This window comes from Myotis myotis, unplaced genomic scaffold (assembly GCF_014108235.1).
Source record: "Myotis myotis isolate mMyoMyo1 unplaced genomic scaffold, mMyoMyo1.p scaffold_m19_p_1, whole genome shotgun sequence".
Lineage (NCBI taxonomy): Eukaryota > Metazoa > Chordata > Mammalia > Chiroptera > Vespertilionidae > Myotis > Myotis myotis.
The window spans coordinates 168,921,292-168,941,844 of NW_023416313.1; the positions used below are offsets into that span (position 1 = coordinate 168,921,292).

Consider the following 20,553-nt stretch of genomic DNA (forward strand, 5'->3'; position numbering starts at 1 on the left):
ACTATTCAACGTGAAGTCACTTGCTCAAAGCTGAGTAGTAAAAACAAGAACAGCTGTTTTAGGCAATGTTTATTTAGTACTTGTGATGTGCCAGGCACTGGGTGAAGTACTTTATATGTAGCATATCCTTCAATTCTCAAAACAACCTCGTGGTGTAAGTACTACTATTAATAGGTTGTTTTTTCATAGTTAGGTAACAGAAGGGAGGCATTATAACTTCCCAGAAGTCACCCAACTACAAAGTGGCAGAACGAGATTAGAGCAAGCAGGGTCCGGAGTCCAGGCCAAGTCTCTGGCCTTCAGGTTCAGTCTGCTCTTCAGCAGGTCATCTTCCCACCAGCTGTGGGGACACCTGAGTGCAGTATTGTGACGGAGGCAGATGCCTCCGGAGTCAAGTGACCTGGATCAAGAACTCTTACCAACTATGTTCTGAGGATCAAACAGGGTGCATGTAGAGTGGTTGGGTGTTTGCCTGGGATTCAGCAGGTGCAGAATAGATGTTGACCATTTAAAATTATTGGTATTTGTGAAAGAAGAAAATATGCAAAAAAAGAACTTTGAAAGGAATCACTATGAATTTCCTGAAAAATTTATCTTCTTGATTCCCAATTAGTAATTTAAAGAAAGTTGAGGCCTGGCCGGTGTGGCTCAGTGGTTGAGAGTCAACCTACGAACCAGGAGGTCAGGGTTCGATTCCTAGTCAGGGCACATGCCTGGGTGGTGGGCTCGAACCCCAGTGGGGGATGTACAGGAGATCAATGATTCTCTCTCATTGATGTTTCTATCTCTCTCTCCCTCTCCCTTTCTCTCTGAAATCAATGAAAATATATTAAAAAAAATAAAAAGTTGAGAAAAGTTCCAAATAGAATTGGCAAACTTTCAAACTAGGTAAACTTTCAAACCAGAAAAGCAGAAGCTGAGGGAACAAAAGTCTACAAGTGGGAGCCACAGCAGTTTCTACTCTGTCAGGCTCACCTGAAAGAATTCTGCACTGAGTATTTCATTAAACCTTGAAGTATATCAACCCTTAAAAATAAAATGTCCAGTGAGTGGATATTCAGAGCATGCCCAATGCAAAGATAAATTTCTGAACCCTGAAATGAAGTTTCTGCACAAACTCACCTCGAATGCCCCCTTTGTATCGGTTCTTAATGGCAGCCAAGCTGATGGACTCCTCGCCTTCCTCTTCCTCATCGTATCGATCAGGTTCTAGGTAACTAGCACTCAGGCCCCGCTGGTGCTGCTTCTCTCGCATTCGGCGCTGCTGAGACTCCCTACGAATAGAAGCCCTTAAACGTTCTTCTTCTTTCTGTAAAGAAGCAAATAAACCACTGAACTTAAAAAATGAGCTAGTTTAGTGCCCACTTGAAACTACTTTTATGATAAAGAACATGAAATGCCTAGCTCAGGATAACACCTGTTTCCTATGTCTTCAGAGTACAGACCTCTCCAAGCCACACCTGGTACCTCACACGCGATCTCCTGTTCAGCTCTAAGGCGTGAAGGCCTCACCAGTGTGAAGAGGCAGACGGCCCCTCACACCGTCCGTCCGATCAGAACTGGCACAGGCACAGCCTTGTGAGCCGCCACGTCCCCTGTGCTGCCAGTCAGAGCCCAGAGAGCAGCGACCAGCTGAGCCATGGCATCATGCCCAGCAATGCCTGAGGGAGGCCATTTCTGTTCCCAAGAGACAGACACCTGACTGGCCCAGGCTCCACCAAAGCACCACAGAGCCCAGATTATTCCTGTCTGGGCCCCTCAGCTCCCGACGACAGGGTGAGAACGTGCAGGCAGGGGAGGGTCCCTGAGCCCCAAAGTGGAGCCTTCATCCCCTTCATCTGCCTGGCATCCCACATGTTGGGGTTCATAAGACAGAGGCAGGTATGAGAGGTCAGGGATGGTCTGGCATTTCTCTGAATTCCTCATTTAACTATTCTGTATTATTGCATACAACTCTAATTCTGTTGCTATACTTTCTATGTAGCAAATTGTTTCATTAAGTAGAATGTGGTTGTACTGTCAGCAGGCCCTGGCCCGTGCTCAGTGGTTAGAGCGTTGGCCTGCAGACAGAAGTGTCCTGGATTCAATTCCCTACCAAGGGCTTATACTTTGGTTGCGAGTTCAATCCCTGGCCCCAGTCAGCCATTGTTTGGCAAATGCTCAGGACATGAATCCAGGGGGCACACGTGGGAGGCAACCAGTTGATGTGTCTCTCTCACACTGATGTTTCTCTGTCTCTCTCGCCCCACTCCTTCCCTTTCACTCTCTCAAAAAATCAATGGAAAAAATATCCTCAGGTGACGATTAGCAACAAAACAAATCCAAAAAACAAAACAAAAACAATCACTGTCAGCAAAACGGGGATTAAGAACAAGCTAGCTGGGTTCCTCGTGCATGTCCATGGAAGCGGGGAACATAGAGGAAGGCTTGGGGGACTGATTTCTCAAAGCAATCCAGAAGGGTCTCTGCAGGTCCCTCCAGCTCCCTTGATGAGAAAAGGTGGGGAAATGGAGCAAGAAGTCAGACTTCAAAGCCAGTGCCCCTGCATTCCACTGGGTTAGGCACTGTTACTGAATCTGGTTTAGTTAACTGCCTCCATGAACAAAATACAAGGAATAAAAAACTGAGATTCAGGGCCACACCTTCAGCAGAGCCTGACAGTGAGATACTAAGACAGACATTGAGGCAACCAGAGCCTCAGCGTGCCCTGCTGCAGAAGAATGAAATCCCATGAAGCAGGCGGGGCAATGGCTGGGACCTAGCAGTGTCAGGGGAGACTGTACCACGGCCTCCAGCTTCTCAAAGCAAGTGCTGCGCAAAGGCCCATGGTGTCAATACAAACACACACCACCCACTGTTGAATCTGTGCCTAAGTGACAGCTGTGTCAGCTTTGAAAGCCTATCAGGTGGAATGTTACAAATGGCCCTTAAAAGCCACATCTACTCTGCCCGACTCTCCTTTAGGCACTTTCTGTCCTACTTTTATTCTGTTTTAGACTAAATCTCTAACATTTCCACGGATTTTTGTCATGGGCTCTAAACCAGGCACAGATGATTTAAACATGCTTGAAAGTGTCTGCAGAAGTTCAGATCCTTTCAGGCACCGGGTCTGTTTTATGACTGCCATTCACTCATTGTTTGGCAAATGCCTAAGCCACGAATCCAGCTCCCTGCTCATGCCAGCTGGAAGGAACAGAGGTGGGTCAACAAGAGGTGATTAATAAACATTCTGGGAAATGCTATTTTCAATATGTCAGAAATCCCAGCATAAGCTCAGCAAACACACCTTAATCATCTCCGTGCGCTGGCACTCAGGATCTCGCCCAGCCATCGGTAAGATTCTGATCTTCTGTGTCTTTGAACATCTATCCGCAAGTGACAGGGTCATCTTTCTGTGCGTGGCACTGTCTGTCGAGTGAGGTCTAGAGGAAATAAGTAAAAATGTCTCAATAGTCACCATATACATTTGTGAGCCAGTCATACCAACATCCCAAAAACACAAGGCCAGCGACCATTTCTCAGTCCCTAGAAAAAAACAGGCAGGGACACTAAACTAGATATAGCGGGTGGCAGATTTTTATCTTTCTTCATTCAACGGCTCACTGAAATATTCTTATCTCACACGCTAAGTCAAAAATGAAAAGCTGGGATAAAAAGTCTTTACAAAGATCGGCCCCCCACCCGCACCCCACAGCAGCATGTGCACAGGCCCAGGCAGCACTGACCACTAAGTGCCAGGCACGGTGGTTGTGTCTTACAGGTTGTGGGAATTCACTGCCGCAGCTACTCGATGAGAAATTATTACATTTTATATATTAGAAAACTGAAGCTAAGCAAGGTTGAAAAAGTTGTATAAGGTCACACAAGTGGAAACGGGACTCAAATACAAGTTTATCTAATTCCAAAGCCTATACTCTTGACCATTACAATTCTCAAAAAGCTAAGTCATAACCAAGATTATTGTGCCTCACCCTAGCCAATCTGGCTCAGTGGATCAAGTGTCGGCCTGTGGACTGAAGGGTCCCAGGTTTGAGTCCCGAAAAGGGCACATGCCAGGGTTGTGGGCTTGATCCCCAGTTGGGGGTGTGCAGGAGGCAGCTGAACAATGATTCTCTCACATCAATGATGTTTCTCTCTCTCTCTCCCTCTCCCTTCCTCTCTGAAATCAATAAAAATGTATTTTTTTAAAAAAAGATTATTGTGCCCTTTAAACAAAAGCATTACCCAAGGAGGATGATCTGCTTAAAATCAAGGAAACAAAAAGGAAATATTCTGTTGTAGTGTCTACAGTCTAGAGAAGGGGAAAGCCCTCAGCAGCTGGCCTCAGTGTTCTGGCTGCTCGGGGGAAACATCCCTGAAGTGGCATTGGGTGCAGCAGCCGAAGGAACAGGACGACCCAGCCTTCACACCCACCAACGCATCGCCTTTCCTGACTGCATGCACACTAGCAACCTCTACTCATCAGTCTCCCAGATCTTTACTAAAAAGAAGAGACACAATGACTAGTAAGTATTGTAGGCCTCTTGGCAGTTATAGTAACCACTTGAACTAAAAAGCTGGCATTCTGGTTTACATAACAGTCTCCTGTAAGTTTGGTTAGCATGGCCGGGTTCCCTGTGAAACAGCGGCTGTTGGTGCACTAGACAAAACAGCCTTAGAACCCAGAGAGCTGACAACCAGATCTTGCTCTCTGAAAAACTCCACTGTGAGATTATGTCAATTGGAAGTCGGGCATTTGAACAACATCTATATTTCACTGCTTTACTGCAACAAATAGTCCATTGATAAGAATAGTTACCTGAATGTGAGCTTGGTTTTAAAGACGGCTTGTCCCTGCAGACCAGTACCTTGTCTTATAAAAAGATGGTTGTGATCGCCTTGCAGTGGAGCTTTGTAAACATCAAACACCTCATTGCCCAGGTGCAGAGACATGCTGAAAAGAAGGAACCCTTCACATGTTAAAAGCCATACAGCTTTCATCCTACCATTTTACTTCCCTTAAAATGTGATCCAGCTGCTGCTTTCTCTACTTACACAGAACCCAGAAGAAAAGAGTAAAGCCAGAACATGAAAAACAACCTACTTCTAAGTAAAACAGGCTGTGACATTTACTCAGCCTCTACTACCTTCCCAGTGAAAGGTCATTTTTCTAAACGTCCCACTTACAGCAAGCAGGTGCAATTGGGGGGGGGGGGGGGCTGCTGTGCCTTTTCCAAACTACTTTGCTATACCCAAAGAGGAGGATCACATTTTCGGCCACCAGTCTGTATGACTCTCAACTACCTACCTCTATTCAATGCCAGGGACTAAGCAATGGAAATCTTATATAATAAAAGGTTAATATGCAAATTGACTGAACGGCAGAACAACCGGGTCGCTATGACGCACACTGACCACCAGGAGGCAGAAGCTCAATGCAGGAGCTGTCCCCTGGTGGTCAGTGTGCTCCCACAGGGAGAGCGCCGCTCAGCCAGAAGCTAGACTCATGGCTGGTGAGTGCAGTGGTGGTGGCGGGAGCCTCTCCCACCTCCACAGCAACATTAAGGATGTCCAACTGCCGGCTTAGGCCCACTCTCCCAAGGGCTCCCAGACTGCGAGAGGGCACAGGCCAGGCTGAGGGACCCCACCCCGAGTGTACAAATTTCGTGCACTGGGCCTCTAGTTCTTTAATAAGAGGTGGCCCACAAATAGGTCTTATTCCAAAACTTGGTTTCTCCTGGCCACACTCTGGGTATTTCAACACTCTTCGGGCATTTGCGCTCACCTTCCATCTGTCCACTTGACTATCCGAGCGTTGCTTTCTTTAATTTCATTTCCTTCTTCATCCCGTCGTATCCTCCATCGTATAGTATTTTCTACCTGTTTTAAAATACAAGTGCTTTAGAACACTGTAGTTTATGCTTTTTTCCTCAAGAAACACATTAACTGTAGAATAAGCATGCATAGCTAGTGATATAAAACATTAAAGCCCTCTTTCTTTAATAACCTACAGATGTTGAATAAATTAACAACAACAAAAATATGCTTAAGTGGATTTCTGAGTTCCTAGTGCTGGAGTCACAGTGGGAACCAAGTGCCTGAGCGTCTGAGCAGATGCTAAAGCTGTGGTAGCCCTGGGAGGTGTGAAGACACAGTAAGAGCTATCAGGACAGGAGATACGGCTTGAAGCCATGTGAGGCAGCAATTTAGAATTGGAAATCCCTACATAAAGCAGGATCTCTTACAGGCTAAAACCCCGTAAATGTGGGACCAAAGCACTACACCTACTGGCCTAGGGAGGTAAGGAGGCTCCCTGCTTACGGGTAAGAAAAAGGAAGCACCCTATGAAAATTAAAACCCCAGCATTGAGCAGATTTAGAGTCTAACTTTATCTTAACTACATAGACGGAAAATACCAGGCAGTTCTGAAAAACATTCAAGAGTTTTCTAAAATGAAAACCACTGTGAGTGCAATTAAAAACTCAGCGGGACTCCTGGGAAAATGCAATACACTATGCATGTCACTGCTGCACCCTGGGAACCCCCTACAGGGACGGTGAAGACTTAGAAAAGAGTACACTCCAGGATAAAGAGAATGTGAGATAGGGCAGCAAGGAGAAGCCAAGACTAAAAACTGACAGCTTTACACCCATGCATGCTTCCCTAGGCCTATTCCCCTCCATCAACCCTAAAGCAGCTGCTCCCGTTTCCACTTAGAATTCCTTGGTCTCCATTCTGTTAGGTGTGACTATCTTTGCAACTGGCTTCTAGCAGTTGCCTTCTAGATTTTCCCCTTTCCTTCTTTATTCCTCCTTAAATAAATAAGCAACCATGAGGCCGGCTGATTAAAGAACTCAAATAATATGCATGAATTATATATGTTGCCATTCTGAAATTTGTTTCAAAATAGTCAGGGTACGATGGGGTGGGAATATAGATGTAACAAGATTGTCCAACTTGACAAGCATTGAAGTGAGTGATGGGTACATGAGAGTTTTAATACGGTCTTCACTAGATCTGTGTACATTTAAAATTTTCTTAATAAAGGAAACAAATAATCTGTCACTATTTCTTCCCTCTCATACAAAATCAGTTAGCCACCTATAAATATACAAACACATCATTAACTGAGAAGCTATTCTGAGAAATGCTTTTATTATATAAGGTGATTCAAATAATAACAATAACTGCCTCTAAGAACAGTCAGCCTAGTCTCAAGAATATCACTCAGGAAACAAAGGGTCCAGGGTTATTTTCCACCAAGCGCCGAAGTTTCAAAAGACAGTAGTCTGTTACACACCAACATTTTGTACTCTAAGCACCAAGGTTTTAGAGAAAATATTTCTTTCTAAGCTTTGGTGCTTATACTAGGGTCTGGTATACATGACCTGAAAATATAATAGATATATTGATGTATTTGCTGATGCATCTGATATAAAGACAAAAATGCAAAAATCAATAAAAAGCAAACAAGTAAGGAACTACCACATTAATTTATATAAATGATAAGAAAAATGAAAAGCAGAAGAATAATGCCAGAGGCACTAAAACAGGCATGAAAAACAGATATACATGTTCCAAGGAAAAGTATTAACAGACTAGAGGCCTGGTGCTCGAATTTGTGCATGGGTGGGGTCCGCTTTGATCCAATCAGGCTGCGCAGGCCAGGGGGAGGGGACATGGGCAGTTGGCCGGCCAGCCACACCCCCTGGTCGAACTCCCGGTTGAGAGGACAATTTGCATATTAGCCTTTTATTATATAGGATGGGAGTTGGGAAGAGGCAAGGAAAAGGACAGCAAAGAACAAAAAACACTCTAAGCACTACAGTTAAGCACTATAACTATTAATTATGTGACCTAGAACAAGTTATTGGTCCCTGTTTACCTCCATTTTCTTATTTGATTTGCATTCACCATTAAGAGGGAGGAGTGGTGAAATTTCACTGAAAAGCTTTGGAAGCCCATGCATGTTGGATAGAAACTATTTTACATCAAAGTTCCTTAGATACTTGTGAATCTATCAGACTTGAAGAGATGGAACTGTTCTAAAAATTCAGCTCCTTATTCTAAGGGATTTCTTTACATTCTAACACCATGCACAATACCCACTGAAAAAGAGTATTTACAGGAAACCCTTCAGATTGAAGAATTTAAAATGCATAGCTCCCGTTTTAGTATGAGTGCAACTGCTTCTTGTTCTTTGGTACAACTCAGCTCTGCAGCATCTGCTTTATCTACATCCCCCCGATTAAAGGAAGATTACAGGCCCTCCTTGGATAGAGGTAACAAGACAGTACAAAGTATCAAAGAGAAGCATTACCAGGAACTTAGTACAATAAAAATCTCTCCTAAGAGCAATCAGAAGAATACAAAGAAAGTCATAAGGGGAAGTGTTAGGTATGAGTAACAAATTCTCCTATTGTATATGATTTGTTTATCCATAGATCAAAGAGCCTGAAGAATTTCCTCTTTAAATTAATTTCAGAGAGAGGAAGGGAGAGGGAGAGAAAGAAACATCAATGATGAGAATCATCAATTGGCTGCCTTCTGTCCGCCCCCTACTAGAGATCAAGCCCGCAACCAGGACATGTGCCCTGACCGGGAATCAAACTGTAACCTCCTGGTTCAGGGGTTGATGCTCAACCATTGAGCCACACCAGCAGGGCTGAAGAATAATTTCCTCTTTCAGGAAGTTGCTGCAACTTAACCCACAGTAAACATGGAAAGAGTTGTTTTAAAACACCAAACTATAGTACTATGTATTATGAAGGAAGTAGCTAATAATTATTTCAAAGCATCAAAAAAGTGTAACAGCGAGAAAAGTGACACATTTATAGAGCAAAAGCTATATATTTTCTTCCTAAAAAATAATTTGAGCCCTAGCTGGTTTGGCTCAGTGGATAGAACATCTGCCTACAGACTGAAGGGTCCTGGGTTCGATTCCAGTCAAGGGCACATGCCTCGATCCCCAGTAGGGGATGTGCAGGAGGCAGCCAATCAATGCTTCTCTCTCATCATTGATGTTTCTATCTCTTTCTCCCTCTCCTTTCCTCTCTGAAATCAATAAAAATATTTTTTTTTAAATCTGAAAAGGAATACAACTCATTTATTGATAAAACAGGAAATATAAAAATCATTTTCAAAAGCTCAAGTCTCAAGTTAGTGTCTCCAGGTTTTACTTTAATTAAAGAAAAAAAAGAAAGGAGTAAGCATAGAACAGTACCTTTAGTTTTAACCTGGTTCGACCTTCTTCATCCAGCATTTCCTCATCTTCAAATTCATCTTCATAATACTGAGGATCAAAAGGCCTAAAAATTGTTTTTTAAATAAAATATTAATCATACTTTGTAAAGAATATTATCACTGTTTCATAATAACATACCTAACATACCACTATACTAAAAAATCCTAATATAATTAAAATTCATAATGATCAAATATCTTCATGTTCAACTTCTAGGAAGTATTCAAATTATTTCACTTTCTTGAAATTTGGTGTGGATACACATTGCTGGAAATAAAGTGCAAGCAAGGCTAAATATTCAAAATATTCTTCATTCTTATATAAGTCTTCAAGGAATAGGCTGTACCTGCTCTAGTTTTCCATATCATTTTGCTTGGGGAGAAAAGCTTAAATTGCATAAGAACTTGCATGTCATTAATAAATAATACCCATGGACACTAATTCATTGTCAAAAACCATTAGGTTTTCTACATCTGCAATGGCTGCTACAGTGGACATTTGCCATTTCTCTAGCAAATTTCACTACTTTCAATTTCAGCGTTTATAGAGCAATACCAGCCAAAAACACCCAAAGCTTATGTTGTCTATTAATTACTAAGTATTAAACTGCTCAAAACAATTATGAGCATTAAAAGTCTCCTTTATTGATATTATAGTCTATACTTTTTTCTGTCAAAGAATATGCTTGATTTATTTCTTCAGAGATCTATAACCAATTTTTCATTTTGTGATTAGTCAACTCATGTAAAATAAGAAAAACATCAACATTCCACATATTTTTATCCAACATCTAGAAATACTTTTAACTGATTCCCTTACCTGGGCTCTACACTGAGAAAGTTGGGCAACTTAACAAAATACAAGTCGTTTCCTAAATCAGTGTTTACTTTGGGTATTTCTACTTCTATTCTGGTCTCAGGAATTGGTTCCTCCTCCTGTTGATCCTGAGGCAATCCATTTTCATCCTAGTAAAAAAAAAAGCATAGAATTTTAGAGTTTTATGGGACCCTAGGAAGGGTCTAGCTCAATTTCCACATTTTAATTATTTAGTAGGCAAGAAGCCTACTGAGACATCAATGTTAGGGCTAAAGCAACCCTCAATCCCCATTCCTACCCACTCAGCCCCCCAAAAACCTCATGGGAAACAAGATCAGTTTAGAAGCATCAATATAAGAAAATATGTTTTGTAATTAATCTTCTACATACTCACCAACAGAAGTGTGAAATTAATCAACACTTCAATATGAAGTCACTGTATTAATTAAGAGCAGAGATTATCAACACAGCACACATACACTTCTTGACATGGACAAGAAAAACATTTAAATCAATGGTTCTCAAATCGCAGGTCCTTGCAGTATAGTCTCACACAACGTGGCACCAACCTCATGCTGGGCAGTTCTTTCTTTCTTTTTTTTACCTAGTTTCCCCTATGGTAACATCTGGCAAATCTATAGCACAATATCACAGTCAGGAGAATGACCCTGATAGAGTCAGATCACTTCCATACCACAAAGACCCACACTGCCCTTTTATAGACACACCCACTTCGTTCTTGCCCTCATCCCTCCTTAATCTCAAACAACCATTACTTTCTTCTCCATTTCTATAATTTTTGTCATTTCAAGAATGTTACATAAGTGGAATCACACAGTATGTAACCTTTTTTCTTTTCATTCAGCATATCTCCCTGGAACTTCATCCAACCTTTTGCAAGTATTAACAATTCAATCTTTTTTATTTCCGAGTAGTATCCCAGTGTATGGATGTGCCAGGAGTTACTTCTACTCCCACTTAAAACCAAGAGTTCCCTGTCTGGCTGGCATGGTTCAGTGATTGAGCATCCACCTTTAAACCAAGAGGTCAGGGTTCAATTCCCAGTCAGAATACATGCCTGGGTTTCGGGCTCGATCCCCAGTGTGGGGCATGCAGGAGGCAGGCAATCAATGATTCTCTCTCATCACTGATGTTTCTATCTTTCAAGAAAGTCATCTGTTCATTGTATTTTCATACCATAATTCAGTTATCAACTTCCTCTTCTTGGTGTAAGAGAGACCCTTAGCCTCAGAAACTTTTTTTTTTTTTTAATATATTATATTGGTTTTTTACAGAGAGGAAGGGAGAGGGATAGAGAGTTAGAAACACTGATCAGCTGCCTCCTGCACACCCCCTACTGGGGATGCGCCCGCAACCAAGGTACATGCCCTTGACCGGAATCGAACCTGGGACCCTTCAGTCCGCAGGCTGACGCTCTATCCACTGAGCCAAACTGGTCAGGGCGCCTCAGAAACTTTTTACTTAGCCTTGAATAAAGGCCCAGTGCACAATGGTAATTTTACTTACAATAGGCTGTCCTGGGGTAGGTGGTTTATCTTCTCCATCACTCCCTGAAGATATATCATCTGCACCTCCAAAGAGATCCATCGTTCCACTGTTATCTTCAATAAAGGAGGGAAAATGTGCAGTATTAATATCCATAAGAAAGATTCCTCAAAGCTATCACTTCAACATATTCCCAAGGTGTCTGACCACACCAGGAAACCCACCAGCACTACTCTGAGCCTGGCTCTCAAAAATCTGTCCAAAGTGTCTGTGGAGAGGGAAGGGGGCAACTCCAGTGAAAGGCACTTCTTTCACCCTTCATTTATTGCATCCTGTTCTACTTTCCTTTAAACCCAGGAGCCCAGATATCCTCCTACAGTCTATATACTCAAATTTGGGGCTTAAACAGCCCATTCCAGCCTATTCTCTCCATAGTCTCTCAAATTTTAAAATTATAGGTCCATGTCTACCCTCCTCACAAGCAGAACTACACCTAGATATAGGGAAAACAACAGTAATAATCTATATAATAAAAATCACCAAAACTACAACCCACCCACCAACACTCTCATGTCTCTTCTTGATTCATTTTCTCCTTAGTTCTTATCACTACCCAACACACTATATATTTAATTTATTTACTCAGTCTCCCTACCCTACCCTGACCCCACCAGACTGTGAGCTCTACGAGAGAGGTCGTTATCTGTTTTGATCATTGCCATAATTCCCAATGCCCAGAACAGTACTGAAACACAGGAGATTCTCAATAAATGTGAACAAAATGAAAGAATGAATATCTAATTCTACCAACAACCCTGTAAGATGGTTAGCATCATCTCCCTTTTATAGATCAGAAAACTGAAGGGTAGTAATTAATTTGAACAAAATCATATATTTGGAAAGTAGAGCTACCAAGACTCTAACATGGATCATCTAATTTCAAAATCTATGCATATAACCAGAAGTTAGTTATAGATCCAAAGAGCATGCTGTTCTTGTTCTGTCCAGCTCTCCTTTTCTCTCTAGTTGACACTCTAAATGTTTGCTTTAGTTATGTTCCTTATAATCATTTATATAAGCTATTTAATATGAATGCATAATTACCATTCAGCAGAATAACAGTTGTGTGCAATCAAAATTGTTTGCTATAGCTTTTATACTAATATCTTCATTGCATAATAATTTGCCGTTTGAAACACAGTCACCCATAGAGATGAATGGGTAGATCTTTTATCCTTACAACAAATCTACCTTCTCTAATACTGGGTTTTCATGAACTCTTCATCTAATCCATAGCTCAAAGCACCAGGTTCTTCATTTGATATTAACCTGCTAAGAACTTAAGAAGAAGCTGTCCTGGAACTGTCATTCAAACGGAAGAATGAACACTGCTGCCTCCACCTGAACCAGAGCCTCAGCCCCTAATAGCAGATTCACTCTAATTAGAAATGAAGAAATAGGTTCTTCAAGTGATGCAGCAAAAACAGTTTCTCATATCTGTACAATTCCCCTGTGTACACTCAGTGTATCTACATTCTTTCTGTGGGTCTTGCAATCTGGGGTAAATGCCCAGGGTTGGGCGTGTACTATAGTTAAATGCAAAAAGAGGAATGGAAATCAACATATTAAAAAAAGTAATTGAAGTACCTTTTGGTACCTCTGTGTCACTATCCGCCTCCGAATCAGATGCAATTGCATTCTTGCGTTTCATTCGCAAAACTTCATCTTCACTATCACTGCCTCGTGCAGATTCTGTAAGAGTAAAATCAGAGGTTCTGCATAATCAGTCATATTTCATAGTTTTGAATTTTGTGTTTTAAGAGCAACATTGAGGATAAACATTGTAAGGGCGCACCCATACAACAGAAAGCTACTCAGTATTGACTAAGAAGGTACTATTGACACATGAAACAATTTGATAAATCTCAAATGCATTATGCTAATTGCAAGAAGTCTAAGTGAAAGAAAGAAGTCTACATACCATATGATTCCATTTAAATGATAGCATTCTCAAAAAGACAAAACTTTAGTGACAAAACAGACCAGTAGCTGTCAGGGGTCAAAGGTGAGGGAAGAATGTGTTTACAAAAGGGATAATATGATGGAGTCTTTTAGGGTGACAAAACTGTTCTGTATCTTGACTCTGGTGGTGGTCGTTACACAAATCTATACATGCATTAACATTGAAAGAACTGTACATACATACACAAAAATCAACTTACTGTAGTTAATTAAAAAATAAAGGTAATAAACATTGGTTTCTGTAAGTAGAAAAACTTGGTAGAATGAGAAAAGCAGTACTGAAACTTATGATTAAATTTATCTGTAACTCATTAGAGAAAAAAAAAGGTAAAAATATTGAAATGGAAGAGACGAACACATCACTTATCTGGATGGTATAATTGTTTACCTAATTGTAAACTTTAAGAAAATCAACTGAACCACTGTAGAAGCTAGTTAATTAAGCAGAATGACCAGCCAGCTACAAGATTCCCTACTATAACTCTAGTCTTAGGTTAGTCTACTATTATTTGAGAAGTAGAACATAAGCCTCAATGATTCTGATAATAATAAAAATAACTCTACCTAGAACTAGTTACTACGTCTTATATAGGCCTATATCCATCTCTGGAAATCTTCTGACCTCTTTTTCTAAATAACGCCAAAATGTGTTCTTGAAAACTATCCTGTGAGGTATGTATTACAGGAGAAAAAAACGCCTCCACCGATATTTTAAGCTAAGGAAATAAGACTGATATGTAGTTATAATCAATCACCTACAAAAATGAAACAATCCAGGTATGACTTCTGGAAGACTTTTAACCTAATCAAGGTGAATTTTAGTAATACAAAAAATAAATAAGATCGCTATATTTAAAAAAGTATTCTATTATGAAGAATGTGTCAACTTGAGCAGAATAGTGTAAACAACTATTATGAAAGGGGGTCCAGAGCCAAAGGCCATCTGTATGTTTCCAGTATTCTTTAGGGAATGAGTGTTCGACATAAGCACATCTCCCTGTGGTCAGAATGCATGCTTCAAGCTATCATAGTTCAAGGAGATCATCCAGCTGTTTTTCCATTTTCTGGATGTTATGTTCCCCAGGCAGCCTGCTGATTATTATAGACTGGCATCCAATGTAGATTTTCCCCAAGGGAAGAATACAATGATAAGATAAATCATTGATCCTATGAAACAATTTTGCAATTTAATTTTCTTGTGAATTTAATGGGTTTGAGTAAACTTGGAACCTGATTATCTCTGGATGATCAAATTTTGGATTTAAAAATCTGAGCCAGAACATGTTGTTCACACCTCAGTACAGCTACGCCACGGGGACGTTTCAATGGTATTGTTTTTTTCCCAACAAGCAAATCTATTCTCCCCTGAGGCAGGCTCTTCAGTTACCCGCAGAAACGGAACCACCTCTATTCATTTTATAACTACTCTCACACCACACATCCTTCTCTAAGACTGTCCTCTTTAAATTTTTTTCTTCCTGATATAGCATCAATTAACAAATGGGAGGGGATAGAAATAATGCAAAGATTAGGAAAATTTTTAAAGAGCAAAATGTATAAAATTAGAAAAGGCTGAAATGAAGGGACAGGAGAGAAAAAAATAGGGTACTAAAGATGACACTGCGAAAAGAATAAATGGGATGTACCTGTATCGAGATGCTTCTACTAACCCATTTTGACTCTCATAAATGAATTACCTGATTTATGGTCCTGTTCTTCGTCATCATCTGAATGCCTGTGTTCTTCGTCTGAGGCCTGTGGCCTTTCATCATCAGAATTTTGCATTTTCTCTTCATCAGACATCTGTGGCCGTTCATCATCATCGGAATTCTGTTTCTCATCATCATTATCAGAAGCTGCTGGCTGTTCATCATCAGAATTAACCTTCTCCTCCTCAGACAGTTGTCTCTCATCATCTGAAAGCTGAGGCCTGTCCTCATCATCTGTATTCTGCATTTTCTCATCATCGTCAGAATTCTGCAACTTATCTTCATCAGATCCTTGTGCCCTCTCCTCATCATCAGAATTTTGTATCTTTTCATCATCCGACTGGTCACTTTTATCTTCTCTGTCCCATTTTTCATCATCTGAATGTGCTTTTTCAGAACCTTCTGCTTCTGAGTGATGGCTCCCTCCATCTGATCCATGACCTTCATCTTCATCATCATTATGGGCTTCCGATCCACTATGCTGATCGACATCTGAAGGGTCATTGTCTTCACGGTCAGAATGCTCAGAAGGTTCTGATCTATTGTCTGACCTTTCAGAGTGATTATCACTCCCACTCTGATGAGAAGCTCCCTCGTCTTCACTGTCATCTCCAAACAGTTCTTTATTACTTGGTTTTCCTGAATCACCTCTTTCATCCTGATCACTTTCGCTTCCAGATGCATTACTGCCAGATGCTGCATTCTCTTGATCAGAATCCGAGTCTGATCCAGAATCAGAATCTATGGAATCATATAAACACTGGGTGATGTCAGCAAAAAGAAAGGCAGAGTACGGAACATCAAAAGCCCATCACAACATAAAAGCAATGAAAACACTTGTTAAAAACTGTTATCAATTTTCTTGGTACTCTGGAAACTAACCAAAAGTTGCAGCAACCAGGAGAATCCTTAACAAAAAAAACCCAGCTGGCCCTAGCTGAGTTTGCTCAGTGATAGAGCATTGGCCCGTAGACTGAAGGATCCTGGGTTTGATTCCAGCCCAGAGCACGTATCTCAGTTGAAGGCTTGATCCCTGGCTCTAGTCAGGGCACATGTGGGAGGCAACCAATCGATGTTTCTCTCTCTGTGTCTCTCCCTCTCCCTTCTGCTCTCTCTAAAAATCAATGGAAAAAATATCTTTGGGTGAGGTTAACAAGAGAAAAACCAGCTGAATTTTTAGAGAGAAAACAGAACATCGTGGTGTTTTACACCTGCTACTCCCCCCCTCCCAACCCCCCACCACTCTCTGCCAGCTACTCCCCAGCTCACTTTGGGTAACAGCCTGAATTTCTGGCACACACACCACTACTGGAAGGAGCAGAAGTGACCTCATTCAAAGAGAATCATGGTAGCTAGTTTTGATGCCTAGCAAATCACTGAAGGACTGGCTCAAAGGGCTTGACTTTATCTCACCTAACATGGAACTTTCTCAGTGTTGAGGCAGCTACTTGGGAGTGCTTGTTAAAAACAAACCAAAAAGCTTTGGAGGAAAGGCTGGGGAATGACATAATATGGGGAGTAAGAGCTTTTAAAAGTTCCCACATATTCCTAGCGATCTGGAAGAACATATGCTTAGGGCTGTGCACATGCTCAGGAAAGAACTGAGGAAGCCCTAAGCTCTCACTGCTGGCTGACCTCAGGCTCCACACAAGCAGAAAGAAAAGGCAAGGACAGGCTGTAAACTGCCTGTTTGAATGGAGACAGCATGCCCCAACATATACGCAGAGCTGATCTGTAAAGACTGGGGGGTTTCTTTTTTAGGGGGCGGGGGGAGGGGGGTATTCTAGGCATTTAAGGAAATCTCTGTCCAATCACTAGCTGACCACTAAGCTAATGGGACAGAGATTTCATTAGCTACACACAACAAAGACTGCAGACAACCCAATTTAAAAATGAACAAAAAACTTGAATAGACTTTGCAAAATTAGTTAGTTCAAAAGACTAAACAATAATTACTGTGACAAATAGCAACAACAAATCCTAGGGAGGTGGAGGAATGTGTTTTCATGAGTTGTCACATCATACAATATTCAAAGAGCCTAATTATCAACAAAAAAATTATAAAGTATGCAAAGAGACAAAAAAGTATGTGGCCAATGCATACCAAAAAAAAAAAAAAAAAGGCTACAAACTGTCTCTGAAGAAGCCCAGACAATGAAAATGATATCTTGCCAAATGAAAATTATCAATAAAACCCAGCCGGTAAGGCTCAGTGGTTGAGTGTCAAACTATGAACTAGGAGGGTACGGTTCGATTCACAGTCAGGGTACATGCCCAGGTTGTGGGCTCAGTCCCCAGTGGGGGGCTGTGAGAGGCAGCTGATCAATGATTCTCTCTCATCACTGATGTTTCTATTTCTCTGCTTTCTTTCTGAAATCATTAAAAATATATTAAAAACCAAAAAAAAAAATCAATAAAAAGACAGATATTATTTTAAAAACAATACAGAGCCCTAACCGGTTTGGCTCAGTGGCTAGAGTGTCAGCCTATGGACTGAAAGGTCCCAGGTTCGATTCCGGTCAAGGGCATGTATCTTGGTTGTAGGCACATCACCAGTAGGGTGTGTGCAGGAGGCAACTGATCGATGTTTCTCTTTCATCGATGTTTCTAACTTTCTATTCCTCTCCCTTCCTCTCTGTAAAAAGTCAATAAAATATATTTAAAAAAATAAGAAACAATACAGAAATTCTGGAGTTGAAATGTACAATAACTGAAATGAAAATTTCATAAAGGGCTACATAGCAATGTGAGCAGGAAGAAGGAAAAATCAGCAAATTTGAAGACAAGTTCATTAAGATTATCCCATGTAAGGAACAGAAAAAGAAAGAAAACTGAAGGAAAATAAATCTAAAAGACTTGTGGGATACCATCAAATGTACCACCATATACACAATGGGAGTCCCAGAAAAAGAGAAAGATCAGAAGGAATATTTGCAGAATAATGACCGAAAGCTCCCCAAATTTGGTAGAAAAAGAACACAAAAAAACCATCAACCTACATATCCAAAAAGCTCAATGAATGCCAAACAGCATAAAGTTAAAGAGAACACCTAGACACATCATTTTCAAACTGTGACGACAAAGACAAAGAAGGCATCCCGAAAGCTGAAAAAGTGAAGCAATTTGTCCCACTCAAGGGGTTCTCAATAAGAATAACAGCTTTTTCTCATCAGAAAGTATGGAAACCAGGAAGCAGATTCAAAGTGCTGAAAGAAAAAGACTGTCAACCAAGAATAATATATCCAGCAAAACTGTGCTTCAAAAACCGGAGGACATATGAGCATCAAAAGAAAAAATACCTTGGACTTCCTCAAAATAAAAAACTTCTGTGCAAGGGAGGACATTATCAAGAAAGTGAAAAAACTGCCCTAGCAAAGGGAGTGGCATATTTAGGGCTCTCTATATAGGTAATATATAGGACTATATTTCCAGACTCATCTTCCTGACGAGAACCTCCTGGAAGATTTCTAAAAATGTGAATAAATTGATGGAGTTCGAGGGGGAAACACACACACACACACACACACAACCACAATAATGCACTTTGCTTAGGAAAAATGTAGATAACATTACTTTGAGCTTGGAGGGTTGCAAGAATTCTGAACTTGGTCTTGAGCCCCTCCCTTCTCATTTCAAATACAGTAACTCCTATTCGTATTGCAAACTCAAATATCCAGCAGAAATACTGCCATGCGTCATAAACATTCATTCATTCATTCATTCATTCATTCATTCATTCATCTTATCAACAAATCCTCCATCTCTCCTCTCCAAACACACACCCCATATGCCCCACCATCTAATACCAGAGTCCTGGTTTCTGCACCGGCTCTCCGAGGACACGCACTACCCCGTGTCCCTCCCAGCCCCTAGCCCAGACATCTCAAGCTCCCCCGCACGCCACAGTCTGTCTGAGTTTGTTCAAGAGGGCGCCATCGGTCCCCCCGTCCATTCGCCCACCCATCCCTCCTGCTCCTGAACACCTAAGCTCCACGCGTTCACAAACAGCCCTTCCCCTGCGCGAACCTGCGCCAGACAGGTCCGAGCAGGACCCCAAGGCTCCGTGCCTCCACCCCTGCCCCGCGCCCCTCTCGCTCCACGCACTCCCGGGATCTCGCGGCGCACACTCTACGTGTGCCACCCCCACCCCACTCCCGCCCGCTGGGGGAAGGCTGGCACCGCGGAGGGAGGCTGGCACCGCCCGGAGCGCAGGGGGCGCTGGGGCAGGAGCGGAGGAAGTGCGACCACTGGCACGTAGCGTCGTGGCGCTCGCAGACCCGGAACAGCACTGCGGGCGGGATCGGGCCGCAGAGGGCCCGCCACGCGCCCCTCCCGCGAAGCCCAGTCGACCCCACCTTTACGCTCCGCATCGCTGTCGGCGTCGCTCCCGAAGAGGTCCTCCATATCCGCCATGGCCGCGGCACATCTGCCGTTGCCTCGGCTGCGGACTGCGCCGCGGTTTCTTTACGGCACGGAACCAGCGGAACGCGACAGTGTCGCAAAGACTCGCTACCAGGCTCCTTCCCTTCTGTGACCTAGTTTTCCCCGAACACCAGGAACCGAAGCGGGTGGACTCTTACACGTTCACATGGAGGACAAAACCCGCCCATTCTTCACTAGCGGCTCTTATTGGCGGGGACTGGGTGTCGGTGGAATGGGCGGTGCTGGGCAGACGGGCCTCTGACTGGGGTAAACCTGCCAGGACTCAGGCTTTACGTTCCTTTGTTTCATATTGACAAGTGGTTCTCAAATTGTTGAGAACTCCAAAGCGCTTTTTTGTGTGTGTGGGTTCTATCTTTTGCTATTTACCGTATTAGTAATCAAAGCATAAATTTTAAAAATTCAGGTTAATATAAGTAACATTTTTAAAGTTTACATGACTAAATTTTTCTAAGAAAAAAAATAGAAGAGTGAAATTGTTTCACAGTTTTTAAAATATCTTTACTGTTTGGTTTAAGTCAGCTGAATTCTCATACCTGCTTTTATATCCAGTCTGTTAAGAGAAGAAGGCTGAATTCTCACACCTGCTTTTACATTCTACCTGTTTTGGTCGGCCGCATAGGAAGAAAACTTGGCTTCATGCAGGTATGTATGTAATTGGGAAAGGGAGGACCTTTCAGAGGCCCCTCCGACCAAAGGGCCTTCCTGCGACCACTTGCAGCTTTAGAGCAGTGTTACCTCAAAAATTAAATATTTCCATCCGCCTGGCCGGTGTAGCTCAATTGGTTGAGCATCCTCCTTCACACCTAAAGGTCACCGGTTCAATTCCCGGTCAAG

At 42.0% G+C, this 20,553-nt stretch overlaps 1 protein-coding gene across 7 annotated transcripts in view; it reads right to left on the reverse strand.

Annotated features, from left to right (window-relative positions):
* The window catches only part of LOC118651892 (RNA polymerase-associated protein LEO1), a 26,099-nt gene extending 6,295 nt beyond the window's left edge, over positions 1 to 19,804 (reverse strand). For 2 of the 7 annotated variants that reach the window (XM_036301605.1, XM_036301599.1), the window contains exons 1-9: positions 19,632 to 19,804; positions 15,265 to 16,017; positions 13,193 to 13,297; positions 11,567 to 11,661; positions 10,043 to 10,188; positions 9,203 to 9,287; positions 5,765 to 5,859; positions 4,799 to 4,933; positions 3,287 to 3,422 (exon numbers count right to left, since the gene is read on the reverse strand). In XM_036301605.1, the coding sequence (XP_036157498.1) occupies positions 3,287 to 3,422; positions 4,799 to 4,933; positions 5,765 to 5,859; positions 9,203 to 9,287; positions 10,043 to 10,188; positions 11,567 to 11,661; positions 13,193 to 13,297; positions 15,265 to 16,017; positions 19,632 to 19,689 (1,608 nt within the window). In that variant the 5' untranslated portion in view covers positions 19,690 to 19,804. Of the gene's footprint in view, positions 1 to 1,122; positions 1,310 to 3,286; positions 3,423 to 4,798; positions 4,934 to 5,764; positions 5,860 to 9,202; positions 9,288 to 10,042; positions 10,189 to 11,566; positions 11,662 to 13,192; positions 13,298 to 15,264; positions 16,037 to 19,631 lie in introns of all 7 variants that reach the window. The other 5 variants (XM_036301563.1, XM_036301614.1, XM_036301571.1 and 2 more) reach the window with 5 other exon arrangements.
* Positions 19,805 to 20,553: the final 749 nt, after the last annotated feature.